Genomic DNA, 17,007 nt, shown 5'->3' with positions numbered 1-17,007 from the left:
AGCAGTAAAAGAGAAAAACGGTCAGAGGAAAAAAAAAACACAGATACAACAGGAGGAAGAAAAAAACACAGAAAGGTTGATTAAAAGAGAAAGATAAAGACGGTTGTATTGAGACAGAGAAACCCTGAGACACAGAGGAAGAGAGAGGGGGGGAGGAGGAGGAGGCATAAGCCAAGTTTTTGTCCCAATTACTCTCTGACAGTAGGACTGTCTTCCAATCTCTCTCCATCCCTCCACACTCATCCACCCAGCTGCCACATATTGTACAGGCCAATCTGGAGAGAGAGAGAGAGAGAGAGAGAGAGAGAGAGAGAGAGAGAGAGAGAGAGAGAGAGAGAGATGTGATGGACTCGAGGACAGTATGCTTGCAGCTGGCTGCCCGGCTAGCATTCTCTCCTGTCTCATTGCTCTGGGTGATAGCATGACGAGATGAGAATGGGGCTGGTGAGAAGGCTGATAAGGGCTGCAGTGGTGGCTGGCTGTACTGCTGCTATGCCTCGGCAAGATAGAGGACACACACACACACACACACACACACACACACACACACACACACACACACACACACACAGGTTGAAGGAGTGGGAACATTTTTGGTAACAGTTAAAGGCTGAATTCAGTTCTGTCGGTTTAGGTCTAAGATAATTCATGCTTTGAAAAGAAGTGGTTTATTTGAGAGGGAAAACATTTCCCCAACTGGTGTGTAAGGGTGGTGTTAGTTTAGGTGAGCTGCACAGTTGTTCCACAACTCCTTAAAAACATAACACCACTTTTTTGTTCTTCATAAAACATGTCTGTCTTTTCCATGTATACAAGTACACTATGGGTGCATGTCAGTTACCCTGTGCCTGGGTATAGGCATAATTATAAAATCTTACAGTCATAAATCTTATAAATCCAATGAAGACTAATGTAAAATATACATCTAATATTTCATCCAGGGGCAGAAGTGAAAATAAATCTTTAAGTACATGTTGATAAGTTGTAAGATCTAGCTGCAGTAATATACTGTATACCGCTTATACACACAGGATAGAAAATAGATAGACAGTTTAGAAAGTAATTATATATATATATATATATATATATATATTTGAAAGGAAATCACATGTTACACATTAGTCAAAATTGAGTGAAGTCAATTTACAAGGTCTTATAGTTTTACAGTTGCATAAAGCCTTCTGTGGCTCCAGAATCTTAAAATGGTTTGTGGAGTTAGAATGAATTGGGCTTATCAGACCCCTGTACCCCACTCCGAATCGCCGCTAGTGGCTCAAGGCTCCATTAGCCAAGCTGTAGAACTAGAACTGCTGCAGTTAGAGTTGCATTGTGGGCAGTGCAGGCACTATGTATCTCTAGATCTGCTGCATCAATTTTGTTTTCACCTACGACCCCCTTCAAATGTCTTCTTTATGTCATTACAGTCAGAGGGGATGCATTTAACCCAATACTCAGTATGTGTCTGGTTAAAATAATATTCTTTTGACACAGACTGATAGATTTTATTGTTGCAATTGTTAGCTTTCAGAGGGAGGTTGAAGCTGAGGCTTGACTGTGTAATCAGGTTTAGGTGTCTCTTGTTAAATGGCAGAGCTGCAGACTGTGGCAGTGGACTGAGACAGGCTGGGAGTGCAGCCAAACCCCAGAGGAGGAAAGAACTCAGACAGGCCTCTGGCTCAACCAAGAATAGCTGTGTGTGTGTGTGTGTGTGTGTGTGTGTGTGTGTGTGTGTGTGTGTGTGGTGTGTGTGTGTGGGTGTGTGTGTGGTGTGTGTGGTGTGTGTGGTGTGTGTGTGTGTGTGTGTGTGTTGTGTGTGTGAGACCATGACTTCTCTAATTCTTGCTAATGTTGAAAATGTTTCAAGGTAGTGAGAGATGTCCTAAACAACGCGGTGTTATTCCTATGGTGTGAAGGTATGCCTCCATGTAAAGTGAATACGCTGCTGAAGTGAGGATAATGTTGTGTCTTTCTGAACTTATGATACACTTCAGCACTGTGACCCTGACATGCACTCACACTACTGAAAACGTGCAAACTTATACTAACCTTTCCTCTTGGGAACATTTGAGACACTTCATTTCAGAGTTCCTATATTGAATATTCATGCCACTCTATGCTGTCTCATACAATCATATAGATGAATAATTGAGACTGACGAGTGGCGTCAAAAAGAGTGATTTACCATCACAGTATATCCTATGCTTTATTACATCTGATGCTGTGGCATAAGAACGAACACTACACTAGGAATGGTAATAAATGGCTATGCATGCAGCTAATTAATCTGATGAATATTTATAACCACTTAAACACATTGTAATGGACTGATTAAGCAGTCCAACGCTGCGAGTTTGAATTAGTGCAGTTTTTGAATAATGACAGAGTAACTTTCCATCTCACTGCTAATGTTCTTCTCTTTAAATGGGGAGCCTTTTTCTCACATTTTCCCCAGCCAGCTTTTTCCCTCCCTCGCTAATTCAAAGCAGCGCAGCTACATTAGAATGGAACACGGCAATTATCACCTTTTATCTTGGGTGGGCGCACTTGCTCGCTCTTACCTTCCCTCTGTTGCTGGGGAATGATGGTTGGTTGCTGTGGGAACGCTTGGCTGATTGGCGCATAGGCGGCAGGGTAGGCTGCTGTTGCAAAGGGAGAACCAGAGTGGAATTTTTCACATCTCTATTTTCATATTTGACACAACAAACTCAAATTATTATTCCATTGTTCATTTGCGTCCTCTAGACATCGCATAAATAAATTGCATTATGACTGGGAGCCTGGGCTCATTTGGCTGGTGGATCACTACACAAAGATTATGGCAAAAGGGGAGTGGAGTGAAATTCAACTAAGCAGACGCACAAAGAAAGATGGGCAGACTTACTTACACCGTGTTAATGAGATCTGATGTCAGGCAGAAAACAGTGGTTATGAGAGGCCTATTTCATCTCCCATGTAGGAGGCTATGACAGGTTCAGATTCTCAGCTCTTAGTGTACTTTTGGAATTAAGATTTTTTGTGTGGGTGTATAATCAAGTCAACTGAAAATCCTTTTGCAATCCTAATGTAAAGTAGTCTAATCCGGGAGGAAATTGGCTGGTCATCCAGCTATCTCTACCTGTCATAGTGTCTACTGATGTGGCAAACAGAAATGGAAAGGGGAGAAAGAAAGGGACAGATGGAGCAAGTGAGGGGAGGTTGGAGAGACAGATCACCTGCGTAGTGTTGGACGCCAGCATAAGCCTGTTGGAGAGGGTCGGTCACCGTTGGACTCTGTGCTGCAGAGAGACGAAAAGAAAGACATAGAAAAGGGGGTGACAAAGAGGAAAATAAAAGCAGAAAAGACAAAGCATGGTCAAAACAGAGACAAAGAGAGATATAGAGAGAATGTTAAAGAGCAAGGCCGAAATTGGCTTAGCTGTAGAGAACCATCGGGTACGATCACACAAGGAGCGGGAGAAATGTGGGTTGTCATATCTTAGTTCTTCAAAATGCCTGTTTGCCCCAGATGTTTGCATCAAATATTAACAACATGCCAAACAAAACACTTTGTAGTTCATTACAATTGCAGCTGCCTTTGCATAATGCAGAGATGGGGTGTGTGTGTGTCTGTCAATTCTTCAGGAATCAGTCTCAAACAACATTAAGAAGCCGAAGACGGGCTTAGACACATCAAATTAACCATAATGGACTGATGGATGAACTGATGGATTCATCATGATGCTAGGGCTGGCTGCTCAGAAATCTGCCAAAGACACTGTTGATTGACCCTCAAGCCTCAAACGCTTCAGTTCAGATCAGAAAAAAAAGATGTAATGAGAGTGTGAAGTAAAAAAGGACTCTTGTCAACTTTTAACCCGTTACCATACAATATACAGTAATTCAATTTGTCACCACTGACGTGTTGAGCTTGCGTTGTGGCAATTAGGTGATGTTCTTATTCAGATCAAGAGCAGCACTAGAATAATTCATATATCACCATCAGTACAAGCAGCTAATTATAAGTGTCAAGGTCAGAGCAACAGTCTCCTGACAGTAGATGTTACAAATATATCTCATGTTTCTTTTATGTAAACCTTGATTGGCTCACCTGGGTAAGGGTGGATACCATTGGTGTAGATGGGCTCAGAGGCGGACTGCCCATTGCTTTGAGGCGGGAGGGCACTGAATCCGTTGACCCCGATAGGGGTGGCTATGCTGGGCACGGCTGTGGCAGAGATGCCGGGGGGTGTGCTGGTGCCTGCAAATAGATATACTGTAGAGTCATTACGGAAACTGCCGAGTGCACCCTTCAAATGCTGCACAATCAAAAAAGGTACAAGAGTATATATTTTGTACTGAAATCTGCATTCTAACAAATGTATTACTATATAACAGCCACATAATGGGCCCTCATGAGCACAAATGCGTACCTTTTGACCCACCATGAAGGTACAGTGTAGTCTGGAAAAAGCTGAGGAAGGTGTGAGAACAGGTTCACAAGGTACTGATTCAGCCTGAACGGTTACTAGTATCAGTAGCAAGGGAAAGTCACTCATCCACCACTGTAATATAACATCATAAAGGCAAAGGTACTCTGAGCTCTAAATATATACTCATCATAGCCTTGTTTAAATTTATATTTCTGTCATTTGGGTACAAAACTGCCCTTTTGGATGTAGAGACCTTTGCATCTTCAACCGCCTTTCCTCCATATGGTGATATTCCATCTGTCACCTTGTCAGTGCCCTTTTGTGCTAATGTTTTTTTTATTTTTTTTCTAATCCAGGGTGAAGGGCATTTAAGTCATGTAGGATTATGTTTGATAGGCATTACCTGGTATATGTAGGCCTTGTGGATTACAAATGCTAGATACAGCGTCAAACCACTTTATTTAATACATCTGCAATGACCCTGCCTTCAGGCGGCCTGCCTACTTAGTGTCGCACCATCAAAGCTCCTCATGACAAGGGCCAAAAAGATAGTTCAGACCAGGGTCCAGGATTATCTCACACAAATCTTTGCTCTTATATTGTATAAGCCAAGGACTCTGCATCCAAAGTCATCGGATTGGCCGTGTTCCCAGAAAACACACACTGTCACAGAGACACAGAGGGAGAGAGCGACAGACAAACAGACCGACAGAGAGATAATGAGAGAGAGGAGCAGAGAGAGTGACTATAACGTGGCTGCCAATGATCGTCAAGGAATGCTGTTCTCCCATCATGCCCCCGTCTTTACAAGGCCCTGCTTCCTTTAATTCAACACTGGCGATGTTTGCTTCAGCCCAGAAAATGGAGCCTATGTCTTAAAAAATGTAACAAGGGCAAAAGCAGAAAGGCCTTGAATGAATACATTACTACTGCTTCTATAATTCTTGCTAATGATGAAAATGTTCCAGGGCAGCAGTGAGTAATGGCGAGAGAAGCCCTGCAAGTGTGTATGTTTTTGCACGTGTCTCTGCTGTTGCACCCCAGTCAGTTGGTGTGTGCGTGTGTGCGCCTGCCTATTAGTGTATACCTGAGGACGGTGTCATGGGAGTAGCCACCAGGCCGTTGACATTGAAAGCTGCCATTTGCTGCATTTGCGCGGCAGCAATGGCTGCCATGGGGTTCAGGTAGGACCCTTGCGTGGCTGCCATCAGGGCTGCTTGCTGTTGCATCATCTGCTGTAGGATTAAAGAGCAGTGGGGAGAAAAGCGAATGGCGGGAGGGATGGAGGGAAGGACAGAAAAGGTAAGGAGGGTGAAATAGCCGCAGGACTGGAGCATGTTTATACACACATCTCTGTTTGTTTGGCCCATGCGTTGTTCTTGAACAGAGTGGTCTGTGTTGCCCTGCAGCGTTGCTTCCCAGCAAGTTTAACACCGCTCTGGTGTTGTGCTCATTATACTACACAAGATAAAGGCTATGCAGTAAAATTAGTTTAGCAAGGTGGAGACTATGTAAATCTATATGAACCGTATATGTATAACTCCGCCGAGGTGGCAGAGTTAGTGGAAAGAGTGTGCGTGAGGGGGCGATTCTCACCTGTCAGGGTGAGTTGTTAGCTACTGTGTGAGTGCAAAATCTCACAGACTCCTAACTCAGGCTGTGACTTTCATGTGTGAATAGGAAATGGGGGGGTGGAGTGGGGTGGGCAGGCAGGGAAAGGTGTAGGAGGTGAGCAGGTTTGGGTTCTTGGTAATGAAGTGCACCTCTGTTTGAGTGTTAAGGCACACGGTATACTGTATATAAGTAGATGAAATGTTAAAGAGGCAAGGTTGGGTAGGCAGTTTAAGTTCACAGAAAAAGTCAGGGAATTTGGGAATGGAAAGGGAATATGAAATGGATGCTGTATGAAAGTAAAACAGTGTAGTGCTGAGCATGCATGATAAGCAGCTTCCCTGGACAAATGAAGGGATAACAAGACACAGTACAAAAGCAGTCCAACATTTTATGTAAATCGTTTGTAAATGTGGACTCTGACAGCCATTTAATTGTCCGAATTACTTAAGGAGTTGTTTGCTGGGAGTGTCACATGTCTAGTGGGAGAAATAGTGAATTCAAACCTCAAATCACAACAGTTTTCATTTCCTTTTTTAAAAGCTCACCGTCTCCTCCCCCGCCGGGCTGAGACTTACAGCATGAGAGTAGGCGCCATAGGCCCCAAACTGGATGGTCATGGGACTGAAGATGCCGAGCTGGCCCGCCATCTGGTGCATCCTGCGCAGAGTCCTTTCCTTATCAGTGTCTGCAAATTTGACCACCAGACTGGACGAGGCACCCTAGAGTGGCACACACATTTACAAGGTTAGTGAAATATGCAACTAAACTTACATTTATTTTCAATTTCTATCTTTCTATTTTAATTTTCTATTTTGTTTTCCTTTTTTTTCTTGTCTATGGAAATTGATAAATTGGACACTTTACAGTCTATTATAATACTTTTCATTGACTGCATGGAGTTAAGTAAAAGCAAATTAGCATAAAACTAACAATCTGGATATAAATAAATATAATAAGTCAATTGGGCTGTCGAAGTTTCAGCAGAGTACAACAACTAATAGTACCAACTTTTGCAACAACCATGGCTACTTGTAATCAGCAGTGTTTTGCAGATTGCACCTGCCACTTCAGCAGGCCAACTAGCTAATGAGCTTGTGTTTGTTAGCCACAACTGTTTGGGAAAATCCTTAGACTGAATAAATAGTTCTTCACTGGTAAAAACTGAAAGAGGAAAACAAGACACTATTATACACATATACACATATTCTGTAACTACAGTTGTTTTGATCTCATGAGATCTATCATCTCATTAATACTGTCACTGACTGACATTGTTACATAAGCCTGACAAGTCTATTGCTCTGGTTAATACTGTTTGTGATGCTTTATCTGGAAGTGTGCAGATACTGTACGTGTACACTATCAGTCTGTCCATTACCTAAACAGGCCATTTAGAAACAAGGTTGCCGAATGGATGCAAAACATTTGCATCTTTTAATGTGTGGTTAAAAGTAGCTTTTTCACAATAGGTGTGTTTCTATTTGGAAATGACTTACAACAAAAATATTGGCTCTGTAATACAAAGATGTAGACCGGATTTGTATCAACCTTTGTTCATTAAAAACCTGATTGTGAGTTCTCTATAAAGGAGAAACAGTGGTGAGCTTCATTTTTTTATGTCATATAATGTCCATTCAACCCTTTAAGACCTGTTATCTGTAACCCAAGGAAGCCAGTGGAAGTGAATGTGCACCTCTCATGACTGCAGTCATTTAGCTGTCACTGTTAAATGGAAGAGAATAGTGAGTGATATTTGCTTTTGTGAACTTTCCAACTCCACTGTATACACTGGGAGTGAACTGTGATCCTAACCAGATCCCACAGGAGTCCCAGTCCCCCAGTGGTGAAGCTCCACTGAATACAGTACTGGCTAATTAGGTCTGACAAAAGCCTTCGGCATGTGGAGGGCGAAGTATTGACTAATGGCTCTGCCTTATGGCAGATATAGTTCCGTATTGATGTCCATGCTCCTGAGTTTGCATCCAATTAAATCATTTCAGACAGAGACCAGAGTCAGTTCCTCATGTGACATCCAGGCAAGGAGAAAGGCGGGTAGAGTGTCTGTGTGTGAGTGAGAGACAGAGAGAGGGAGAGGGAGGATGAGGAGGCTCCCAGGCAGCCACAGACACTGTCAGGAGGACCAGGCTCCTATTTAATTAAAGGCAATGCATGCTGGGAAAAAGCACGGAGCACCACCAGGACAGAAGGACACAGGCAGCCAGGGGGCAGTCAGGATATGATTAGTAAGATCATAAAAGCAAAGACATGGGGAGAAAAGGACTCCATAATCACAACTTGGATTCATCTTTCACAAAATGTCTCATCCTGACAGGGTCAGTACAAATTCAGGCTTTGATTTAGATTTCCATATTTTCTTTGGGTGTAGAACTCGAGAATGTGAATGCGGAGGGCACAGTGACAGTGAAAGACGAGGCTGACCAGTGTGAGTGATGCTTCATACACCTGTTTGTCTGTGCACAAGTTTATGTGACTCTCTGTACAAGAAATTGAAATTGACAAAGCTAGACAAAGATTGAGTTTTACTTACATGATGCACATTTCTAAAACAGAGCTATCCAAACAGAAATTCCTACTAACAAACAAACATAAGCCTTGTAAAGCTTAATATGGCAACTGCATAGTACGTGTACTCAGCCACTGAACAAACTCAGCCTCAGTTTTGCTGTTGTGCAGCTTTACTTTATGCTGTTTCATAGTAATTCATACAAAAGTGTGTCCTATTTTTGTAATCGCTTCATGAAATTTTAAACAGGAACAGCTAAGCATTAATGCCATTGAGATGGCAGTTTGCCTGGTTGGTCTTGTCCTTTGCAGTTTGGTTAGTCATGTTTGCTGCAACAAACCTTACATAATATCTAGTCATACAATTGTCCTGCCAAAATGGATTGTTTTATTGGACATTACCTTAACATTAGTTGTATCCTATACAAGCTAGTTTCTCTTCTTATCTATTTTTCCCTTAGCTTAAAAAAAAAAGACATATGCAGGTTTTTTAAATTTAAAAAACAAACAAGCCCTTGTTCAGAGGCTTTGCAAGTAAGCTATTTGACTAACCCATGTGGAAAGTGGCTTACAAACATTTCATTAACTCAACCAAGGGAATGTGTTGGGTGTAGATAACTGTGTGAAAGAGGCTGAGGAATGAAGGAAGGCATCAGCATGGACCCCAGGGACAGTGTGTCTCAGATGGGATCCTATCAGAGCCAGCCAGCACCCAACCTCAGGCCAGAGGAGACCCATCTGGTGTTTCTCCCTCGATGCCATTTCAATTAGGTAAATCAATACTCCGATGTGGCGGCGTTAACAGCACAGTTTTTCCCCTTTCTAATTTTATTTTATCCCACCTCCTGAGCTTTTTCAGTTCTTTCTCAACGTTGTGGGCCAGTTGAAGGGACGGGGCTGTTGGATTTAATGTGACTGGCACTGAGCAAACATTCTCCTCCAGCGTTGCTGCTCAAGCCTGCCCACAGTACGGGGGCACGGCATTTGGATCACATTCATTTTCTGCTTTGTGTATGTATGTATTCTTACATTCATTTAAAACCTCATGAAGAATGCATTGTGAGCATCGGGACTGTGAAAGCCCAAGGCTGCCTGTACTCACTGCACCGTGACTCAAGATCAGGCAAGCCTGGCCTGGTCTGGCCTCTCCCAGCAGAGTGCTCTGTTGTAGACGACAGCACTGGAGGAAACCCAGGCTGCAATGTCTGCACTGAACAGACTTGGCAGCAGCATTAAAACACTACAACAGCCTCTGCCGGTGTTGTCAGCAGTGCCACTCATATCAGAGCCCCACATATCTGACTTGCATAGTGTAAAAGGCAAGATATCACCTCAAAAAAAAAAAAAAAAAAAAGATTTTCTCTCTCATCCTCTCTCCCAAACAGGGGAATTTTATATCCTCACATCTCAAGTGGAGATATTCAGAGTAGATCCGAGGCCTAATCAGATACAGCAGATTTCAGAGTGTGACCTCCCGCAAAGATCAAGTGATCAAGGATCAAGAGTTTCTACCAACATAAGTAAAGAGCAATATGTGGCCAGGCAATGGAGGAACAGGTGACAGCAGACAATAGGCACTGGATGCAAAGCAGCCACACCTAGGTGGTGGTAGCAGAAAATCACAAGCTGACAAACAAACAGAATAATAACCTCCACCAGCATGACTCCTATACCTGGAGAGAAAATGAATTTGCTGAATTTGATAAGGGCCAACAGGGAGCCTTCACTTTTGACAGGTACAACTAAGGAATTTGTCACGGGTTCACAAACTAATCTAATTTCTCAAACAACACACTTGACTTGTGAAAATCTCCTGTATTGGATTTTGTATAGGATGCAAAATGTGTAGATGAGAAAATACACAACGGTAATTGAGGGATTAGAACACAACTACACCAGTGAAATGGCATTACGCTTTTATCTGTGCATTACTGTGATACAAAGACACTGGTGTTAAGTGTGTGCTAACAGGTAAACAGACACTCGTCTTCCATCCTCTACAGAGACTTACAGCAGTATGATTCAATGACACACTCATTGAAGGCAACACTGTCACTGGGAAAGCATACTAATGATTACCAACAAATGTTCTAAGAACCTACTTTCTCCCTCTTTCAGCAAACCGATAAAGGACAAATAAAACTTCCGAAATTGTCTCAGGCGTTCAGAAACGTACAAGTACACCATGACAAGTTTGTTTGGTAAGAGGATGAATCCTCTGTTGGCTTTGTATTCAACTCTCTAAACCTTGCTACATCTATGCTAGCCTCAAGGGAGTACTGTCTCCCATTGGCACCGAATGAAGCTGTCTTGGTCTGGCCTTACTGTCCACCACATACTGCTGCTGCCACTGAGCACTATGCATCAACCCAAAAGAGCAACACTGCCATTCATAATGTTATTTCTCACTTGGTGTGTACAGTATACTGCGTTTTGTAAATAACAGTTTCCACCACAATATGTGAGGAGTGCAACAACTCAAAACTCCATGTAGTATGTCAGCTACTAGCCTGCTGAGATTCTACAGTGGTTTCATGTGGCATTTGATGAATTCTGAGTTACAATGTCTATTCTCTCTGGCTTGGTTTTATCTCTCATTAATCTGGAACTATAGTATCACACACATGCACGGTCTTGTTGCTGCCAACACCGGCAAGCTCCACAGGCCCTGTCAGCCACGCTGTGACACCGAACATGACAATGTCTGCAATTTGCTGTGTGCTGTCTGCTTGCCCCCGGCTCTGCCATTTGAAGTTTTGCCACCTGTGCCTTTGCAGCCTTACTGTAATTCAACAGATGAACCAGTGAGAGTGCCTATTCTGTGCCCAATCACCTTTTTAAGTTAATTTTGGAAGCACTTGCAATCTGCAATAAACATCAATTAAAGCTATGACCCGATCTATCAGTCCATGCCCTTGCCCTTAAGCTTCATTAAAACCTTTTATTTTGGGCCAGCTTATTTTGGTGCCGGTATTATTTATGGCATGTGTGTGTGTGCCAGGTAACACAGATGCTGGAGAGAGAACATTAAGAGGGAGAGAGAGACAGAGAGGGGGTGAGAGACAACTCTTTGTTCAAGGTTCATCCAGACCTCACAGCTGGCAGCAGGCAGTGAGCAGAGAAGCCCACTCTCTGAATCCTGCCTCCTGTTAGTTTGTTGTTGACGACATGTGGCAGTGATATTATCCAAATTAACTGCATCCCCCATCGGTACCAAAGCCTTAGTTGGATACTAATGGCCACCTTGCCTATTAATCTGAGAGGAAGTTGGATTTGGGGAGAGGAGGATAACAGGTGCAGGGATAGAGAGATACGGATAATATAAATTATTAATGAACTTTTGGATAGCTCTTGATCTGCCCCAGGTCTGTTTGGGGCTCCATATGTTGCCTTGGACAGTTCATCTGCAGCAGACCTCAGGTGGCTCAGTGGCCCGACCTAATGCAACTGTGCCTGGGTTACAGCAACACAGACATACACAAAGTATCCAGAAGTAGTCCGCATGAGCCAAATTTGAGCCCAGAGGAGTCCAATTATCTAAATCTTCTGAATGTAAACATATTCTGTTGATTGAGTCAACAAGATATTTATAGTACAAGGTAAATATTTTGATTATTATCAATTTTTAGTAAGCGGCCTGTCATCATTGTGCTCAATCAGTTTGCAACATGAATATTCTTTGGCTCATGGGCCACTACTTATTAAATTTCGACCGTTGTGGTTTATGCGCCAAAAGATTTGGTCTTTACTGAGCACAACAACCACCAAACATACAGTTAAAATGACTATCACTTATTTCCCTCCCTCACCACTTCAATGTAATGCAAAATGAGGTGGCATCAAAAAGATGTGTATATTACAGCTGGCTTCCAGGAAACTATCTAGCTGCCAGGAGGCGTCCGTAAATATTTATTGAGAAACATCAGTGAAAAGTGAGAAGGTGTAGATGTCTGCCAGAAAGAGTGTCTGCTCATGTGTGTCCAGCTGTGCAGTACTCAACACATACCCAGCACTGGCAGGGAGATGCTTTGTTATTCATCTTTTCTTTTACTTTTTAGTCGCCTTGTTCAAGTCCAACAAAAGTATACCCAATTATTTATTAACTGCAGCTTGACAAGAGTTACAGCATTGATGTCCTCATTTTTCAACTATTCAAATCAACACCAACTAATACTGTTTCATGCATCTTATAACGATGTCAAACACCATTACCTACTCTTCACAATTACATGTGTATATATATATATAGTTAAACTATATTTCACACTAATAAAAAGCACATTTACATCTACATATTTGTGCAATATAGTCCTCATTAAGTATAGTGATGCTTGTGTCATTCTCTTGCACTGCATGTGAGGTCTTCTTTCATTATATGTCAACATGCTGTATGTTTCTATGCAACGGTCTATAGAGTGTGTGTTGTCAGCCAAGCCATGAGAACAAACACCTGCATTTGTGTCCAATGTCTGTAAAATGAATAAAGGGACACTATGGGATCTGATTGGGCTGAGCAGCTAGCATTTACAGTTTAACATTATTCCACAACATGTTAAGATAAATACCCCAGTTTTGGGTAGATGATACAGAGGCTGTGAAAAATAAATGTGGAAAAGCTCAATGTTAATGGGAGGCTGATAAACGGCAAGTGTCCCACAATGAAGGACGTAATGCTGAAATATCGGGATGCAGTTAGGAAGCAAAAGTGGCTTATTAATCTGACCTCATTTTAATGATTCATCCTAACTCTAAGCTGCTTTTCAATACTATTGACTTACTTGTTAACCTCCCTTCTAGTCACTTTAATGAAGCATCCCTTGATAAGTGTGTTCAAGTGTTTTAAGTGGGTAACATTCTTCAATAGAAAGTAGCCTCTTGACAGGGGCCAAACTGTCACTGTTAATGATTTGGCTGTTTTAAGTAATTTCTCCCATGTTGCTAGTGGAGGCTGTGGCTTGTATGAAGTCTTTTACCTGTCCCCCTCCATATTATTATCTATAGCATTCTTGCCACTGGTTTCATTTATTTTAAACAAGCAGTTGGTCTTGGTGCAGTTGGTTTTTACATGGTTGTATTCTTTCATCAGAACATATCCTTATTCTCTATAGAATTGAGATTCTTGGTTCTCAATACAGTTATATTTTTGACATTTACTGTTTTTATGCGTAGTTCTACTTGGGTGGACCAAAAGCAAACAAAAAAGTGTCACTGTTTTGCTGATGACACACATGCGCCTATATTACTTGTCTAGCCATTCCCATAAATTGCCTAGGCAGCATGCAAAGTGTCAAAAGTTAATTACACCAATTCTGAAATAATCTTTTTTCGGCCTACTAGCCCAACTAAATTGCTTCACCATGAAGATGACACTCTGTCTTCCAATGTACGGCCACTAATTTCACACTATTTTTAAGTTTTAGAAACCGGTTAAGAGAGCTGTTTAGACTTTTAGCTTTTGGAAGAGTGCTATTTCCCCATGCAAAGTGAAACATTTGAATCCATAAGTTATCAGAAAATAGTCATGCATGCTTGTTTAGTTAAATAAATGATGTCTTATGATGTCTAAATGATGTACGTCTCTACTACTTGCATTACAGTATCCCTTTTTTGTACGTTTACACTGATTGGCCGTCATTGTCAGAAGTTAATTTTTCCTAATTCTATGACTTGTATCACAGATATTTTATCCAATATTACCAAAGTTGCATTCAGATGTACTGTGGCAGATTTCCTTTTAATTTATCTTTAATTTTTTTAATCTACTTAAACTCAATTCAGTTATATTATAAACACTCTGACAGCTGACACACATTAAATCATTACATGATTCCTTTAAACGCTTACTTTTATGATTCTTTTGTTTTTATTTTACTTTTATTTCTCTTTCTGATATTTCATTTTGTCAGAAGTTGGTGGACCATGACTTAAATGCGAGTGAATATTGAGCTTACAGTCAACAGGTGGTCAGAAAAGGTTTTCCAATGGGATGCTCTGTTTCTTCGTAAGTAAGGCAATTGTTAGGTAACACGTTAGCTAAAAGAACCTGTGTTCTCTGTGTTTTGTTCTCTGAGTTTGTTTTAGAGCATTTTCCCCTTTTAACTCTTAACCATCACTACTACAAGCAAGTAGAAACTCGGTGTGGAATGCAACCTTGGCAACACTGGCATTAGATTTTAAGAATTTGATGTTCCAATTAAAATGTTGACATTTTATAGAATGTAGTCTGTGCTGTTTAATAATTGTGTGTGTGTGTGTGTATGTGTGTATATATATATATACATATGTATATATGGATATATGGATATATATACACATACAATGTCTTCTGAGGACACATTCAGTGATTCATGTGCGGTGCACAATAATCATGTCTTTATAAGACTGTGAATGTAAAAACTCTGTCTGTCTGCTGAAAAGGTAGGGTGAATAGCAGGAGAAGGAAATGGATATTGAGTGAAAAGACAGATACAGAGTATGCAGCTGTGCGCTGTAAGGTAGTGGATGCTGACTGTGGGAATCTTTTGTGTGCAGTAACAGCGAGAATGTCTGAGTGTGAGACTGTTGATGTGCTTTGAAAGGAGTCACTGTGGTGACTGTGTGTGTGTGTGTGTGTGTGTGTGTGTGTGTGTGTGTGTGTGTGTGTGTGTGTGTGTGTGTGTGTGTGTGTGTGTGTCTGTGTGTATATATAGTACACTGTTTAGACATACTAAATCGTAATAGAAAGGAGAACAAAATTGGTAAGTAGATAGATCTGGGTTTTTTTGTGTGTATGTTTTTGTCAAAAATGTATGAGATTTTTTCAACCACTTAAAAAAGACAAGGAAATTCAGTATTGAATTTCAAAAAGAGGTATACACCCTCCAGTGGTGGTATGCATGTTGAATAGAAAACTTTAAAGGAAGGCTTTCTCTGTTTCTTGGCGGGGCAAAAAAAGAGATTCAAAAAGTCCACCAATCTTTGTTGGAAACGTTATCCCAGTCTACCTCAAACATTTTATAAAAGTAAGACCACAGGCAAAACAGCTTGCATAAATAGACATCAAAGTGACATCATATCACTTGCAAAACATGCTATGACTGTCAACATTCAGTGAAAAAGCAATTGTTTGCAACTACGTCAAAATATTTTGAGACACTAAATTCTGCTGTTAGAACATTTTTTATGAGTGTGTTACTTACAGGCATAGTCTGTCCACCATGCAAGCTGTTGATGGCTGCCTGCGCTTCTGCGTGGCTGGAGAACTTGACAAAGGCGCAGCCTGTATACACAGAAAACGAGAGAAATAGAAGGGATTGGCACAAAATCTGAGATATGGCCTTGAATATGGCGGAAAGACACCATTCGTCACCATTGTTTTCATGTTATCTGGTTTGTAAATATTCTGCCGTTTGTGTGTTCAGCGCGTAAGTCTGAATAAATCAGTCTAATTGTAGTGAAGGCATTAGCTGTGTGGAACATCCTGTCCCTCGCCCATTTCTAATTCCACCCCCTCCACTTCAGAGCATGGAGCCAAGGCGTTTACTATCCTGACTTGTTTGTGATTATTAATCTGTTTAATATTTACACATTGTGATTTGTGTGCAGTCACTCATGAAAGAGATTATGATGACAAAGGCATAGTATTATAATCTGCCTATCTAACCGAATCTTTTCTCGCATATAATTTCAGATGGGAGGTTGGGGGGCTTTGCTCAAGGGGCATTCAAATCATCTTAAATCTGTTGTGTAGTTAATGCACAAAAGGAAAAGTCAAAATAAAAAGTTGGCCAGAAGACAAGGGAACGGCTGGTGGCTGCATTGTTCTGGAGCTTCATTGGATTAACATTTCAGATGATGTTAAAAATGATTTGAATAGATAATAATAATAATATTAATGCACAATATGTTTTTTAGGAGGGTTACATACTGTATACTAACCACATGATTAAATAGTGTATCAGTGTGTAGGTAAGGACAGGCTCTAAACTACTATAACATAAAGACAAGTGAAATACAGTGGAACTGAAATGTGGTAATTTTCCAAAAGCCATTAAATTAAACAGGAGCTATTTCTTTAAGCTTTATGGTCGTCATAGACTGCACACGGTATTCTGTTATGTCCTATTCTTATCCTTGCCTTCAGGTAGCTCATGTGTTAAGTCAAGAGGTAACGAATTAACAAACTCATGGATTAATTCTGTCCCCTTTTCATTAATTGAGTAGCACGAGTGTCTTAGAACCAGACAGGCTTTTCCTGAGTTCAATTGCTGGCTTCTTGAGAACTGCTGACAACCTATTTAAAATGTTCATATAAAACGTTCACATAAATGTATCCACTCTACATTCCCAAAGGAGTTGTGACGATTGATTCCAATTACAAACACTGATAGGCAGACTCAGGGGTTAGTCTGTGCCTGGCAGTGACCCCTTCACTTCTACATCTCAGGAGTCAGCTTTGCTACCCAGACAAGCAGATGAATCA

The 17,007-nt window shown here is 41.2% G+C and overlaps 1 protein-coding gene across 11 annotated transcripts in view; it reads right to left on the bottom strand.

Annotated features, from left to right (window-relative positions):
* Window positions 1-17,007, bottom strand: part of celf6 (CUGBP Elav-like family member 6) — a 137,042-nt gene that overhangs the window by 12,974 nt on the left and 107,061 nt on the right. For 4 of the 11 annotated variants that reach the window (XR_004332883.1, XM_032522166.1, XM_032522180.1 and 1 more), the window contains 6 exons: window positions 15,725-15,804; window positions 6,569-6,742; window positions 5,497-5,644; window positions 4,088-4,252; window positions 3,213-3,275; window positions 2,559-2,639 (listed from right to left, as the gene is read on the bottom strand). Coding sequence is in view for 10 of the 11 variants with exons in the window: in XM_032522166.1 (XP_032378057.1) it covers window positions 2,559-2,639; window positions 3,213-3,275; window positions 4,088-4,252; window positions 5,497-5,644; window positions 6,569-6,742; window positions 15,725-15,804 (711 nt within the window). In the remaining variant the exon portion in view is untranslated. The remainder of the gene's footprint in view (window positions 1-2,558; window positions 2,640-3,212; window positions 3,276-4,087; window positions 4,253-5,496; window positions 5,645-6,568; window positions 6,743-15,724; window positions 15,805-17,007) is intronic. The other 7 variants (XM_032522221.1, XM_032522225.1, XM_032522193.1 and 4 more) reach the window with 6 other exon arrangements.

This window comes from Etheostoma spectabile, chromosome 1, assembly GCF_008692095.1.
Source record: "Etheostoma spectabile isolate EspeVRDwgs_2016 chromosome 1, UIUC_Espe_1.0, whole genome shotgun sequence".
Lineage (NCBI taxonomy): Eukaryota > Metazoa > Chordata > Actinopteri > Perciformes > Percidae > Etheostoma > Etheostoma spectabile.
This window is presented reverse-complemented; position numbering and strand designations above follow the sequence as displayed.